Here is a 15,922-nt window from a genome sequence, read left to right as displayed (position 1 = left end):
TGCTTCGGCATGCAGAGTCTCTAAATTAGCGACCTTGCATTGTGAGCCTCCTTACCTGGTTTTCCATGCCGATAAGGCTGTCCTTCGCACTGGATTGGGATTTCTCCCTAAGGTTGTGTATTAATCAGGAAATTGTAGTTCCTTCCTTGTGTCCTAAGGCTACAATGGATTTCAGACAAATTTCAGCTTTGTTTGTTGTCTAGTTAAGGAATCACAATGGGCAGAAGGCTTCTTCCACTTACCTATCTTTTTGGCTGAGGAGCATGACTCGCTTGGCTTATGAGACAGGAAGCAGATTTGTAAAGTGGCTACCTGGTACTCCTTACATACTTTTTCAAAGTTTTAAAATTTGACGTGTTGGCTTCGGCTGAAGCAGCTTTAGGGAGAAAGGTTTTTGCAGGCTGTAGTGCCCTCAGAATAGGGTCCGCCTCTTTTTTACCCTCCCGTTTTTCATTCAGTGTCCTCTAGAGCTTTGGTATTTTGTTTCCCACAAGTAATGAATTAAGCCATATTCTTACCTGATAATTTCATTTCCATCGTTAGGAGAGTCCACGGCTCCCGCCTGGTTCTCCGTTGGGCATACCTAAATTATGGCACCATTTATACCCTTATATTTCTCCTATTGTTTCTTTGTTCCCTCTGGCAGAATGACTGGGGGATGAGGGGAATGGGGGCGGTATTTAAGCCTTTGGCTGGGGTGTCTTTGACTCCTTCTGGTGGCCAGGTTCTGTAACGATGGAATTGAAGTTATCAGGTAAGCATAATTTATGTTTTTTACCCTAGCTGTGTGCGTCTACAGACAACATCACTGTGTGCAGCACTGTGGCATCTTATATTCTGTTACCGCTGGTTACATAAACTTATTAGATACAATATGGTGCAGCACTTCAGTGTATAGCTGGGTGCAGAACTAGTGCTCTTGCAAATGGATGACATTTTTGCAAAACTATTGCCATGTGTGCTCCAGACACACTCCTGTTTTGTTTTGTTTTTTTTGTGATACTTTTAGCTAAATGATTAGGCTTTTACAAATTGTGTAATAAATTAAATCAGAAAGTACAAACTTCTGTTATATAAGTTTATGTCATACCGTGTATTATCAGGTGATTTCCTGTTGTAATTACAGGGCATCTAGAGGAAAACCTGGGCACTGGGCTATTAAATGTGAAGGAAGAGGATGAGGCAGATGACGACATGAATAGTTATCAGACTGAAATACATTGGTCCCTCCCTGCCGGTGAGTAGTAATACGTGAGAGTCTGCCGGGGCTGTGCACACAGTTACTTACTGCTCTCCCTCCCTGCTGGTGAGTAGTAATACGTGAGAGTCTGCCGGGGCTGTGCACACAGTTACTGCTCTCCCTCCCTGCCGGTGAGTAGTAATACGTGAGAGTCTGCAGGGGCTGTGCACACAGTTACTTACTGCTCTCCCTCCCTGCCGGTGAGTAGTAATACGTGAGAGTCTGCCGGGGCTGTGCACACAGTTACTGCTCTCCCTCCCTGCCGGTGAGTAGTAATACGTGAGAGTCTGCAGGGGCTGTGCACACAGTTACTTACTGCTCTCCCTCCCTGCCGGTGAGTAGTAATACGTGAGAGTCTGCCGGGGCTATGCACACAGTTACTTACTGCTCTCTCTTGTAGTTTACTGTCTGGTTTATAAGCGCAGATAACAACATGAATTTTAACCCTTGTTTAGTTCATGTTGTATTTTTTGACTGGAAAATGGCAGAGCACAGCCCAGAAAAGAAAGCTTTATGCAAAAAGTAAAATAGAGAGGATGTACCACAGTGTGTGTATTTGTTGCTGTCTGAGAAATACACAAACTGTTTTATGGTAAAGTTATAAAAACTAGATCATGGGATAAAAAACAGAATCTGCTTTATTTTTACAGATGACGATAACGCTGATATATTGAAAGTTGAGATAACAGAAGAGATGGAATCACCAGATGTGGAAACCAGTGAGAGTATCAGCTCATGTGAGTGTGCACGTGTGTTGTGTCTGAGGGACACAGGAGACAGGTGGGTGTGCACATATGTTGTGTCTGAGGGATGTAGGTCAAAGGTAACTGTGCATGTATGTTGTGTCTATGGGATATGGGTTACAAGTGAGTGTGTGTGTGTGTGTGTATGTTGTGTCTATGGGATATAGGTTACAGGTGAGTGTGCATGTGTGTTTTGTCTAAGGACTGAAGTTAGCAGGTTGTGTGTCAGGTACACAAGATGCAAATGAGTGTGCATGTATGTTGTATGTGAGATATATGGGTTACAGGTGAGTGTGCACGTATATTGTGTGTGAGGTACTTGTGTTACAGGTGAGTGTGCACATATATTGTGTGTGTGAGGTGCGTGGGTTACAGCTGAGTTTGGCAGGGTCAGACTGATATGCTACAGGAGATTTTACCTTTGTGAAAGGCATAGTGTGCAGAAAGAGTTTGTACCCTGGGAGTAAGGAGGGGCTAAACAAGGAAGTATTTCCAGCTTCAGTTCTAAGCCTAGTTGAGTGCATCTCTATGTTTATTTCTGTATTTATGCAAATTCTCTTAGGTCACCCTAAGAGTAAAAGGGGTAACCAGACGTGGCCTCCTTGCACACATGCCTTAGAGGGATGCAACTGCACCTCACTGACGAGGTGCCAGGAATCAGACTGAGACGAGAAGTGCAAAAATAATCACACCTTTATTAATAGCAAAAAATAATAAAAAGTCCACAAGTCAAATAACAAGCCAGGAGTCAAAACCAGAGCTGATAGTCAGACGAGCCGAGTCAGGAGCCAAAGCGAATAGTCAGACGAGCCAGAATCAGGAACAAGGAAAACGGCAGAGTCAGGAACAAGCCAGGGATCAGGAACCAGGAAGAACGTCAGGCAGCCAGGTAATACACAGGAACTCTCACAAACAGGTCTGAGACAACGCAAAGGCAAAGCATACTGAACAGAGGCCCTTTAAATAATAAGTGATGACATCACAATTCTGAGACTGCATCCTGTCTCACATGGATGATGCACACCAGTCTGGCCATAAAAGGAAGTGCAGGAATTGAGCAGCATCCCCACAATGCACCATAGTCAGGAAGAGAGGTGAGTAAAATGGCTGCCAGCAGCACATGGCAAACACAACAGGGAAAAAACCCTGACAGTTCCCTCCCCTCAACGACCCCTCCCCCGTGGGAGGACAAAAGGCTTATTGGGGAAACGGGCATGGAAGGCACGGAGGAGGGCGGGAGCATGAACATCAGAGGAGGGAACCCAAGAACGCTCCTCCGGACCGAAGCCTCTACAGTGAACCAAATACTGTACACGGCCCCTGGACATACGACAGTAAATAATGCTGCTGACCTCATACTCATGGTTATCAACAAAGATTGGACGGGGGCGAGGCAACACAGTGGTAAACCGATTACAAACCAATGGTTTCAAGAGGGAGACATGAAAAACATTGGAGATGTGCATAGCAGGAGGAAGGTCAAGAGCGTAGGCCACAGAATTAACCCGTCTGAGTATTTGAAAAGGACCAACATAACAGGGAGCCAATTTATTGGAAGGCACACAAAGGTTCAAGTTGCGGGAGGACAGCCAAACTCTCTCACCAACCTGGTAGGAAGGTGTGGGCAGACGCCAAGATCAGCCTGGAACTTTTGGCACTGCATAGAACGATGAAGGCAATCCTGAATCTGCACCCATGTGGAACGGAGTTGCCGGAGATGCTCCTCCAAAGCCGGAATACCCTGAGACATGAATGAACTGGGCAACAAAGATGGTTGAAACCCATAATTTGCCATGAACGGGGATATCTTGGAGGAAGCATTAATAGCACTATTACGAGCAAACTCTGCCCAAGGTAACAGTTCAGACCAATTATTGTGGTGATCTCAGACATAGCAACGGAGGAACTGTTCCAGAGCTTGATTAGACCGTTCCGCAGCCCCATTGGATTGAGGGTGATATGCAGAGGAGAAGGAAAGCTGGATCCCCATTTGAGCACAAAAGGAACGCCATAATCTGGAGACAAACTGGCTACCCCGGTCCCGATCTCCTTGGGTAACCCATGTAAACGGAAGACCTCCCGGGCAAAAATTGAAGCAAGCTCCTGAGTGGTAGGCAGCTTCATCAAGGGAATGCAATGTGACATTTTAGAAAACCGGTCAACCACCATAAGGATAACAGTATTGCCATTGGAAACAGGGAGCTCTACAATGAAGTCCATGGAAAGATGTGTCCAAGGACGCGCTCACCATTAGCAATAGGTTGAAGAAGACCCACAGGAAGATGTCGAGGAGTCTTATTCTGTGCACAAACTGAGCAGGAGGCAACATACGCAGCAACATCAGAATGAAGACCTGGCCACCAGAATTGTCGAGTGACAGACCAAATCATTTGGTTCTTGCCTGGGTGACCTGCGGCTTTAGGATAGTGGTAAGTGTGCAAAAGTTTAGTTCGAAGATTCTCGGGAACAAAACACTTACCACTAGGTTTCTCAGGAGGTGCATTGGTTTGTTCAGCCAGGATCTCCTCCCCCAAGGGAGAAGTCAAATGAGTACGTATGGTAGCAAAAATATGGTCAGGAGGTGTAACAGGAGTAGGTACAGACTCCTTCTTGGACAGAGGCGAAAATTGTCGAGAGAGGGCATCAGCCCTAACATTCTTACTACCAGGCAGGTAGGAGACCACATAATTAAACCGAGACAAAAATAGCGCCCATCTGGCCTGTCGGGGCGACAAACGTTTTGCTTCAGATAGATAAGTTAAATTCTTGTGGTCAGTAAGAATGAGCACTGGCACGCTAGTACCCTCGAGAAGATGCCTCCATTCCTTAAGTGCCAAAATTATGGCCAGTAATTCCATGTCGCCAATTTCATAATTGCACTCCGCTGGAGACAATTTCTTAGAGAAGAAACCACACGGATGCAAGGAACCGTCAGGCGTAGGACGATGAGACAAGAGGGCACCTACTCCAGTCTCAGACGCATCGACCTCAAGAACGAAAGGCAGGACAGGGTTAGGATGAGCCAGAACTGGAGCGGCAGCAAAGGCAGTCTTAAGACTATCAAAAGCCTTAATGGCAGTAGGTGACCAATGGAGTGGATCATTCTCTTTACGTGTCATGTCTGTGATAGGTTTGACCAAGAAAGAAAAGATTTTAATAAACTTTCTATAGTAATTGGTGAACCCCAAAAAACGTTGAATAGACCGAAGACCAACTGGTCGAGGCCACTGCAGAACTGCAGATAACTTGTCAGGATCCATGGAGAACCCTGCAACGGAGATAACATAACCTAGGAAGGTTACTTGAGTCTGATGGAACTCACATTTCTCGAGTTGACAAAACAGGCCGTTCTCACGTAGTCTCTGAAGAACCCGTGTAACATTAAAACGATGAGCCTCAAGTGTGGGTGAGTGTATGAGGATGTCGTCTAAGTACACCACAACACACTGTTGCAACATATCTCGTAGGACATCATTAATAAATTCCTGAAAAACAGCAGGAGCATTACATAGGCCAAAGGGCATTACAAGATACTCATAATGCCCGTTCCTGGTGTTAAATGCTGTTTTCCATTTGTGGCCCTCCTTAATCCTAACGAAATTGTACGCTCCTCTCAAATCAAGTTTAGTAAAGACCGTAGCTCCCTTGAGGCGGTCAAAGAGTTCCGTAATAAGCGGAATAGGGTAAGCATTCTTAATGGTAAGACGATTAAGACCCCTATAATCGATACATGGTCTTAACTTGCCATCCATTTTCTTCACAAAGAAGAAGCCAGCCCCTGCAGGAGAGCAGGATTTGTGGATGATCCCCCGCGACAGAGCATCGGCAACATACTCCTCCATAGCACAATTCTCTGCAACAGACAGAGGGTACACCCGGCCCCGAGGAAGAATGGCTCCGGGTTGCAGGTCTATGGCAGAATCGTAAGACTGGTGAGGAGGCAACGTACCGGCACGCACCTTGTCAAACACGAGGAACTCTCAGTACTCCTCTGGCAATTGAGAAACCGAAGAAGTGCACAAAACTTTAACTGGTTTTCGAAGACAAGTGGAAATACATTGCGGGGACCACGACAAAATTTCGGACCTGCGCCAGTCGAGACTGGGATTGTGCTTTTGGAGCCAGGGATAACCCAGAACAACCAGAAAATGCGGAGAGTTTATCACCTGGAACTGGAGGGTTTCAAAATGGAGAGCCCCAACAGCCATGGACAACGGAGCAGTTTCGTGAGTAACGAGTGCGGGCTGAAGGGGCCTGCCATAAATGGCCTCAATAGCAAGCAGAACGGACCGAGGCAAAACAGGAATGGAGTGCTTTGACACAAAAGCACTGTCAATGAAATAGCCCGCAGCACCGGAGTCAACAAGAGCCTGGGTTACTATGGAGGAGTCCACCCAGCAAATGACAACCGTGACCAAAGGTTTCTCCTTAAGCGGTTCCGGGGACGAGGATAAACCACCCAAGGTCTGCCCCCGACAGGACCTTAGGTGTGAGCGTTTCCCGGCCGTGTAGGACAAGACTTCAAAAGGTGGCCCTGTAACCCACAATAAAGGCAGAGCCCCTCCCTCCTCCTAAAGGCCCTCTCTGCCGCAGAGAGGCGCGTGAATCCCAGCTGCATCGGCTCAGCAGTCCCTTTTGACTCTGGACCAGGAGGCATGGGAGGAGAGGGAGGCAAGGGTTGGAACGAACACGTAGGAGACAACGGAACAGGAGGCTTCCGCAAGCGCTCCTTGAAAGAGGGCCTCTCTCTGAGTCTGTCAATTAGGATCAAAAAAGACACCAATGCCTCGAGATCCTCTGGTAAATCTCTGGCAGCAACTTCGTCTTTAATCGCATCAGAGAGCCCATGAAAGAAGGCGGCAACAAGGGCTTCATTGTTCCAACCTACCTCTGCGACAAGCGTACGGAACTCAATAGAATACTGAGCAACAGATCTTGTACCTTGCTGAATGGACATGAGTCGTTTAGCAGCAGAGGAGCGTGCTGGAACATCAAATACCCTTCGAAAGGAGGCCACAAATTCAGGGTAATTTGAAAACACAGGTTTATTAGTCTCCCACAAGGGATTAGCCCAGGCAAGAGCTGTGTCAGAGAGTAACGAGATGAGAAATCCCACCTTAGCTCTGTCAGAGGGAAACGCTTGAGGTAACATCTCAAAGTAAATGCCCACCTGGTTCAAAAACCCTCTGCACTGAATAGGATCGCCTCCATATCGCTGAGGTAGAGGTGCAGAACCGGACATGCTCCTGGTAGGCATAGGTGCAGCAGCGGAAACAGGAGCAGCCATAACTTGCGGGACACTTTGGTCCAAATGGGCAGTGTGAGTCAGCAGGGTTTGCAGGGCTAGTGCAAATTGATCCAAGCGGTGATCCTGTACATCCATCCTGGAAATGATGGCAGGTAAAGGTGGATTATTAGCACCATCAGGATTCATGGCCTTTGCGTAATGTCAGGGTGCCAGGAATCAGACTGAGACGAGAAGTGCAAAAATAATCACACCTTTATTAATAGCAAAAAATAATAAAAAGTCCACAAGTCAAATAACAAGCCAGGAATCAAAACCAGAGCTGGTAGTCAGACGAGCCGAGTCAGGAGCCAAAGCGAATAGTCAGACGAGCCGGAATCGGGAACAAGGAAAACAGCAGAGTCAGGAACAAGCCAGGGATCAAGAACCAGGAAGAACGTCAGGCAGCCAGGTAATCCACAGGAACTCTCACAACCAGGTCTGAGACAACGCAAAGGCAAAGAATACTGAACAGTGGCCCTTTAAATAATAAGTGATGACATCACAATTCTGAGACTGCATCCAGTCTCCCATGGATGATGCACACCAGTCTGGCGATAAAAGGAAGTGCAGGAATTGAGCAGCATCCCCCACAATGCACCATAGTCAGGAAGAGAGGTGAGTAAAATGGCTGCCAGCAGCACATGGCAAACACAACAGGGAAAAAACCCTGACACGAGGCCCATAAAGGCCGAAACGTACGTCTGGGGTTTGTTTGTTTTCCCTTTTTCAAAGGAGGTTTGCCTGGTATTGCGGTTCTGGACTGCCATTTGGCAGGGTCAGACTGATATACTACAGGAGATTTTACCTTTGTGAAAGGCATAGTGTGCAGAAAGAGTTTGTACCCTGGGAGTAAGGAGGGGCTAAGCAAGGAAGTATTTTCAGCTTCAGTTCTAAGCCTAGTTGAGTGCATCTCTATGTTTATTTCTGTATTTATGCAAATTCTCTTAGGTCATCCTAAGAGTAAAAGGGGTAACCAGACGTGGCCTCCTTGCACACATCCTATTGAGGGATGCAACTGCACCTCACTGACGAGGCCCATAAAGGCCGAAACGTACGTGTGGGGTTTGTTTGTTTTCCCTTGTTCAAAGGAGATTTGCCTGGTATTTCGGTTCTGGACTGTCATTTGGCAGGGTCAGACTGATATGCTACAGGAGATTTTTCCTTTGTGAAAGGCATAGTGTGCAGAAAGAGTTTGTACCCTGGGAGTAAGGAGGGGCTAAGCAAGGAAGTATTTCCAGCTTCCGGTCTAATCCTAGTTGAGTGCATCTCTATGTTTATTTCTGTATTACAGCTGAGTGTGCATGAATATTATGTGTGAGGTACATAGGTCACAAGTAAATGTGCATGTATATTGTGTGAGGCATGTGAGTTACAGTCAAGTGTGCACATATATTGTGTGTGAGATACAGGTGAGTAAGTGTGATTAGTCTACTAAATAATTCTCTTGTGTGCACAGTAATTTTTGGGTCATCACATGACTTTTATTTATATATAATGAGAGATACATTGATACATTCCACCAGTACTTCAACTTACACATATGCATGTATATTCTTATTGTATAGGCCATATGGATATGACGTCTTCAGAGGGCTCAGCTGTTGAGTGCAGAGGAGAACCGTATGTGTTTGATCATGTGAAGACTGAGGAGGATGAAGTTCCTATAACTATGGCTACAGGTAATTAGCGGTAATTAACACCTTAATCGCAGATGTACCCTGTACATCAGCAGTGGTTAACATACCCCCAAATATCTGCCAGATATAGCGCAGGTCTGCGCTATATTTGTATGCCTCTGGAAGTAAGGTATGCCGTCGTAGCACAGCTTCACCACTGCCGGCAAAGCTGCGCTATTTAAACCCTTAACGACCATGGACGTATAGGGTACGTCTGTCTTTAAGGGGTTAAGTAAAGGGAATATTGTGTGATGGAGACATTTTGTCTCATGTAGATAACAGATATATTTTCTCAGATCGTTACAGACAGTGTGCAGATTATAAAAACCTGTATGAATAACTAAGGACTAAATTAGAAATGAATCACAAAAATATAAGCACTACTTAGTGCCAACTCCGCTCAAGTTAAATCAATAGAGCTTCTATTCTTGTTCTTGTATTACAAGTTGAAAGTAAAATGTTACCGCAAGAGCCAGAGCCCCTAACATCTAGAGGTTGGATATTGGGACCTCGCTGAGTCCCTTTCTGCATAGCTTCTGTATATTTATACACATATATAAATAAAAACACACACATACACATTTGTGCACCAGATCATAGACCATATTCCTTTAAATCACTGTTAGAACATTTATTTCAATAATAAAGCTTGTCTTTGTATTAAATATATAACTATGAGTGAAATACTTTATTTTAATGTATTATACATGTGTTTTTTGCGCATATATTTACACGTTAATACGTCAATTAAACGTTTTTTAAACAAGTAGGCTAAGGGGCAGCAAGGCAGTACTAGCTATCTGAATTTTGATCACAAATACACAATAGATCCAGCACAATAATATTACATAGGGTGTGCAGGCTGTGAGGGTAACTGCAAACCCCTAAACAGTAAAAAGTCAAAACCAGCCGCATCACTATAGTTCCAAATGCCTTTATTCCATGGTTAAAAAAGAGGAGATACAAGAAACAACAGCGCCACCTAGTGAATACATTTTTTTCCCTTTTCCTATCACACAAAGGACTAGATTTGGAGTTTGGCGTTACCCGTGAAAACCAGCGTTAGAGGCTCCTAACGCTGGTTTTGGCCGCCCGCTGGTATTTGGAGTCAGTGATTAAAGGGTCTAACGCTCACTTTTCAGCCGCGTCTTTTCCATACCGCAGATCCCCTTACGTCAATTGCGTATCCTATCTTTTCAATGGGATCTTCCTAACGCCGGTATTTAGAGTCGTTTCTGAAGTGAGCGTTAGAGCTCTAACGACAAAACTCCAGCCGCAGAAAAAAGTCAGTAGTTAAGAGCTTTCTGGGCTAACGCCGGTTCATAAAGCTCTTAACTACTGTACCCTAAAGTACACTAACACCCATAAACTACCTATGTACCCCTAAACCGAGCTCCCCCCACATCGCCGCCACTCGATTAAAAATTTTTAACCCCTAATCTGCCGACCGCCACCTACGTTATACTTATGTACCCCTAACCTGCCCCCCACAACGTCGCCGCCAGCTACTTAAAATAATTAACCCCTAATCTTCCGACCGCAAAGCGCCGCCACCTACGTTATCCCTATGTACCCCTAATCTGCTGCCCCTAACACAGCCGACCCCTATATTATATTTATTAACCCCTAATCTGCCCCCCTCAACGTCGCCGACACCTGCCTACACTTATTAACCCCTAATCTGCCGAGCGGACCTGAGCGCTACTATAATAAAGTTATTAACCCCTAACCCGCCTCACTAACCCTATAATAAATAGTATTAACCCCTAATCTGCCCTCCCTAACATCGCCGACACCTAACTTCAATTATTAACCCCTAATCTGCCGACCGGAGCTCATCGCTACTATAATAAATGGATTAACTCCTAAAGCTAAGTCTAACCCTAACACTAACACCCCCCTAAATTAAATATAATTTAAATCTAACGAAATAAATTAACTCTTATTAAATAAATTATTCCTATTTAAAGCTAAATACTTACCTGTAAAATACATCCTAATATAGCTACAATATAAATTATAATTATATTATAGCTATTTTAGGATTTATATTTATTTTACAGGCAACTTGGTAATTATTTTAACCAGGTACAATAGCTATTTAATAGTTACCTAGTTAAAATAATAACAAATTTACCTGTAAAATAAATCCTAACCTAAGATATAATTAAACCTAACACTACCCTATCAATAAATTAATTAAATAAACTACCTACAATTACCTACAATTAACCTAACACTACATTATCAATAAATTAATTAAACACAATTCCTACAAATAAATACAATTAAATAAACTAGCTAAAGTACAAAAAATAAAAAAGAACTAAGTTACAAAAAATAAAAAAATATTTACAAACATAAGAAAAATATTACAACAATTTTAAACTAATTACACCTACTCTAAGCCCCCTAATAAAATAACAAAGCCCCCCAAAATAAAAAATTCCCTACCCTATTCTAAATTAAAAAAGGTAAAAGCTCTTTTACCTTACCAGCCCTGAACAGGGCCCTTTGCGGGGGAAAGCCCCAAGAGTTTCAGCTCTTTTGCCTGTAAAAAAACCCATACAATACCCCCCCCCCCCCAACATTACAACCCACCACCCACATACCCCTAATCTAACCCAAACCCCCCTTAAATAAACCTAACACTAAGCCCCTGAAGATCTTCCTACCTTGTCTTCACCATCCAGGTTCACCGATCCGTCCTGAAGAGCTCCTCCGATGTCCTGATCCGAGCCCAAGCGGGGGGCTGAAGAGGTCCATGATCCGGTCAAAGTCTTCATCCAAGCGGGGCAGAAGAGGATCTTCCATCCGATTGAAGTCTTCATCCAGGCGGCATCTTCTATGGTCTTCTATCCGGAGCGAAGCGGCAGGATCCTGAAGACCTCCAGCGCGGAACATCCATCCGGCCCGACGACTGAACGACGAATGACTGTTCCTTTAAGGGACGTCATCCAAGATGGCGTCCCTCGAATTCCGATTGGCTGATAGGATTCTATCAGCCAATCGGAATTAAGGTAGGATTTTTCTGATTGGCTGATGGAATCAGCCAATCAGAATCAAGTTCAATCCGATTGGCTGATCCAATCAGCCTATCAGATTGAGCTCGCATTCTATTGGCTGATCGGAACAGCCAATAGAATGCGAGCTCAATCTGATTGGCTGATTGGATCAGCCAATCGGATTGAACTTGATTCTGATTGGCTGATTCCATCAGCCAATCAGAAAATTCCTACCTTAATTCCGATTGGCTGATAGAATCCTATCAGCCAATCGGAATTCGAGGGACGCCATCTTGGATGACGTCCCTTAAAGGAACAGTCATTCGTCGTTCAGTCGTCGGGCCGGATGGATGTTCCGCGCTGGAGGTCTTCAGGATCCTGCCGCTTCGCTCCGGATAGAAGACCATAGAAGATGCCGCCTGGTTGAAGACTTCAATCGGATGGAAGATCCTCTTCTGCCCCGCTTGGATGAAGACTTTGACCGGATCATGGACCTCTTCAGCCCCCCGCTTGGGCTCGGATCAGGACATTGGAGGAGCTCTTCAGGACGGATCGGTGAACCTGGATGGTGAAGACAAGGTAGGAAGATCTTCAGGGGCTTAGTGTTAGGTTTATTTAAGGGGGGTTTGGGTTAGATTAGGGGTATGTGGGTGGTGGGTTGTAATGTTGGGGGGGGGGGTATTGTATGTTTTTTTTTTACAGGCAAAAGAGCTGAAATTCTTGGGGCATGCCCCCGCAAAGGGCCCTGTTCAGGGCTGGTAAGGTAAAAGAGCTTTTACCTTTTTTAATTTAGAATAGGCTAGGGAATTTTTTATTTTGGGGGGCTTTGTTATTTTATTAGGGGGCTTAGAGTAGGTGTAATTAGTTTAAAATTGTTGTAATATTTTTCTTATGTTTGTAAATATTTTTTTATTTTTTGTAACTTAGTTCTTTTTTATTTTTTGTACTTTAGCTAGTTTATTTAATTGTATTTATTTGTAGGAATTGTGTTTAATTAATTTATTGATAGTGTAGTGTTAGGTTAATTGTAGGTAATTGTAGGTAATTTATTTAATTAATTTATTGATAGGGTAGTGTTAGGTTTAATTATATCTTAGGTTAGGATTTATTTTACAGGTAAATTTGTTATTATTTTAACTAGGTAACTATTAAATAGCTATTGTACCTGGTTAAAATAATTACCAAGTTGCCTGTAAAATAAATATAAATCCTAAAATAGCTATAATATAATTATAATTTATATTGTAGCTATATTAGGATGTATTTTACAGGTAAGTATTTAGCTTTAAATAGGAATAATTTATTTAATAAGAGTTAATTTATTTCGTTAGATTTAAATTATATTTAACTCAGGGGGGTGTTAGTGTTAGGGTTAGACTTAGCTTTAGGGGTTAATCCATTTATTATAGTAGCGGTGAGCTCCGGTCGTCAGATTAGGGGTTAATAATTGAAGTTAGGTGTCGGCGATGTTAGGGAGGGCAGATTAGGGGTTAATACTATTTATTATAGGGTTAGTGAGGCGGATTAGGGGTTAATAACTTTATTATAGTAGCGCTCAGGTCCGCTCGGCAGATTAGGGGTTAATAAGTGTAGGCAGGTGTCGGCGACGTTGTGGGGGGCAGATTAGGGGTTAATAAATATAATATAGGGGTCGGCGATGTTAGGGCAGCAGATTAGGGGTACATAGGGATAACGTAGGTTGCGGCGGTTTACGGAGCGGCAGATTAGGGGTTAAAAAAAATATGCAGGGGTCAGCGATAGCGGGAGCGGCAGATTAGGGGTTAATAAGTGTAAGGTTAGGGGTGTTTAGACTCGGGGTACATGTTAGAGTGTTAGGTGCAGACGTAGGAAGTGTTTCCCCATAGGAAACAATGGGGCTGCGTTAGGAGCTGAACGCTGCTTTTTTGCAGGTGTTAGGTTTTTTTTCAGCTCAAACAGCCCCATTGTTTCCTATGGGGATATCGTGCACGAGCACGTTTTTGAGGCTGGCCGCGTCCGTAAGCAACTCTGGTATCGAGAGTTGCATTTGCGGTAAAAATGCTCTACGCTCCTTTTTTGGAGCCTAACGCAGCATTTGTTTGAACTCTCGATACCAGAGTTAAATTTATGGTGCGGCCAGAAAAAAGCCCGCGGAGCGTTAACAGCCCTTCTACCGCCAAACTCCAAATCTAGGCCATAGTTACAATTTAGCTTATACAGATTAGATACAAAGAAGACAATCTAAGATACATTTCTTGTAATTTTATATCCATCAATAAAATGAACTATCCATCTTGTTTTTCATAATTATTGACTTCCATATTTTATTTATAGCCAAATTTTATTTGCACCTAATTTTAAACTTGAGCTTAATTTTAAACTTAAATAAAGAGCTTCCATCCAACTCCCTATTCATATCTTTTGGTTTTAAGGCATCCAACTTATAAATCCAAAAGGCTTCATGTTTTTTTAAGGAGTAACTGTTTCCACATCTAGGAATAGGTGCAAAATCTATAATCTGTAACCTTAACTGGGAAATTAAATGACCTGCAATCCAAAAATGATGTGCAACAGGGGCATCTAAAACCTTTGTTCTAATATTAGATATATGTTGTAGGATCCTATCTTGGACCCTTTGGGTTGTTTTCCCCACATAAATTATGCCACACAACATTTAATCAGGTATACTATAAATGCAGTTAAAATACCCCCGGAGTTTACATTTCTGTCCTGTATTTGGATGTATTGTTATTACAGTTAGAACAGTTCATTGTTCTTGGAAGTTATGTAACCCTGTTTAGAAATTTTCACTACCCACATCTACATATACCTAGATAAGTTGTTGAGACCTTTTTTATCCCAATCAATGTCTTTGATTTTTTTTTTGAGAAAATGTTATTATCTGGGGATAATATATTTATTAATAATATATTTATAATATGGAGAAATGTATATTTCTATTTATTATATGGAGAAATGTATATTTTTTAGTTTAGACATAGTAAGTCTCTATACATCTATTCCTCATACTAGTGGCCTTGATGTGATTAAATGTACACTAGCTAAAAGTAACTTATTTTCAGTAATACAACAACAGTTTATGATTGAATTGATGGAGATAATTTTGTATTACAATTACTTTTAATTTTGTATTACAATTACTTTTTATATTCAGAGGCAAGGAACTGCGATGGGCTGCAACATCGCCCTTACCTGTGCGAATATTTATATTAATTTTTTTGAAGAGAGATTTGTATTTGAGAATAAATTATGTTTACTATGTGGTACCACTTGGTGGTGCTCCATAGATTATATCTTTGGCATTTGGTGGAGTGATGTTGGGACCCTAGAAAGTTTGTTAGGTATCTTAATTCTGCATTTCAAAGTATTACATTTACATTGTCCCGGAGTGAGGAAGATATTAACTTTTTAGATACTAGAGTATACAAAGCTGGTGGTTCACTTAAAACAGACTTGTATAGGAAGAACACAGATAGAAATAGCATATTACACTATTCAATTGCACACCCTCCATCTTTATTGCAGTCATTGCCACAAAGTCAATTATTAAGATTGAGAAGAATAGCAATGATGATGATTTAGCAATGATTAGATGCATGGAAATGGAAAATGGATTTATAGATAGGGGTTATCCATCTGGAGAAAAAAAAAGATTAAAGGGACAGTCTAGTCAAAATTAAACTTTCATGATTTAGATAGGGCATGCAATTGTAAATAACTTTCCAATTTACTTTTATTATCAAATTTGCTTTGTTCCCTTGGTGGCATTTTTGAAAAGCTAAACCTAGCTAGGCTCAAACTGATTTCTAAACCGTTGAAAACCGCCTCCTAGCTCAGAGCATTTTGAAAGTTTTTCACAGTTAGACAGTACTAGTCCATGTGTATCATATAGATAACATTGTGCTCACTCCTGTGGAGTTATTTAGGAGTCTGCACTGGTTGGCTAAACTGCATGTCTGTCAATAGCACTG

General features: G+C 42.7%; 1 protein-coding gene across 1 annotated transcript in view; it reads left to right on the top strand.

Moving 5' to 3' along the window:
* LOC128656999 (gastrula zinc finger protein XlCGF26.1-like) overlaps nt 1-15,922 on the top strand; it is a 208,062-nt gene that overhangs the window by 37,078 nt on the left and 155,062 nt on the right. The window contains exons 4-6 of the mRNA XM_053711214.1: nt 1,127-1,237; nt 1,891-1,977; nt 8,836-8,949. Of these exons, the coding sequence (XP_053567189.1) occupies nt 1,127-1,237; nt 1,891-1,977; nt 8,836-8,949 (312 nt within the window). The remainder of the gene's footprint in view (nt 1-1,126; nt 1,238-1,890; nt 1,978-8,835; nt 8,950-15,922) is intronic.

The sequence above is a fragment of the Bombina bombina genome, chromosome 4 (genome assembly GCF_027579735.1).
Source record: "Bombina bombina isolate aBomBom1 chromosome 4, aBomBom1.pri, whole genome shotgun sequence".
NCBI classification, from domain to species: domain Eukaryota; kingdom Metazoa; phylum Chordata; class Amphibia; order Anura; family Bombinatoridae; genus Bombina; species Bombina bombina.
This window is presented reverse-complemented; position numbering and strand designations above follow the sequence as displayed.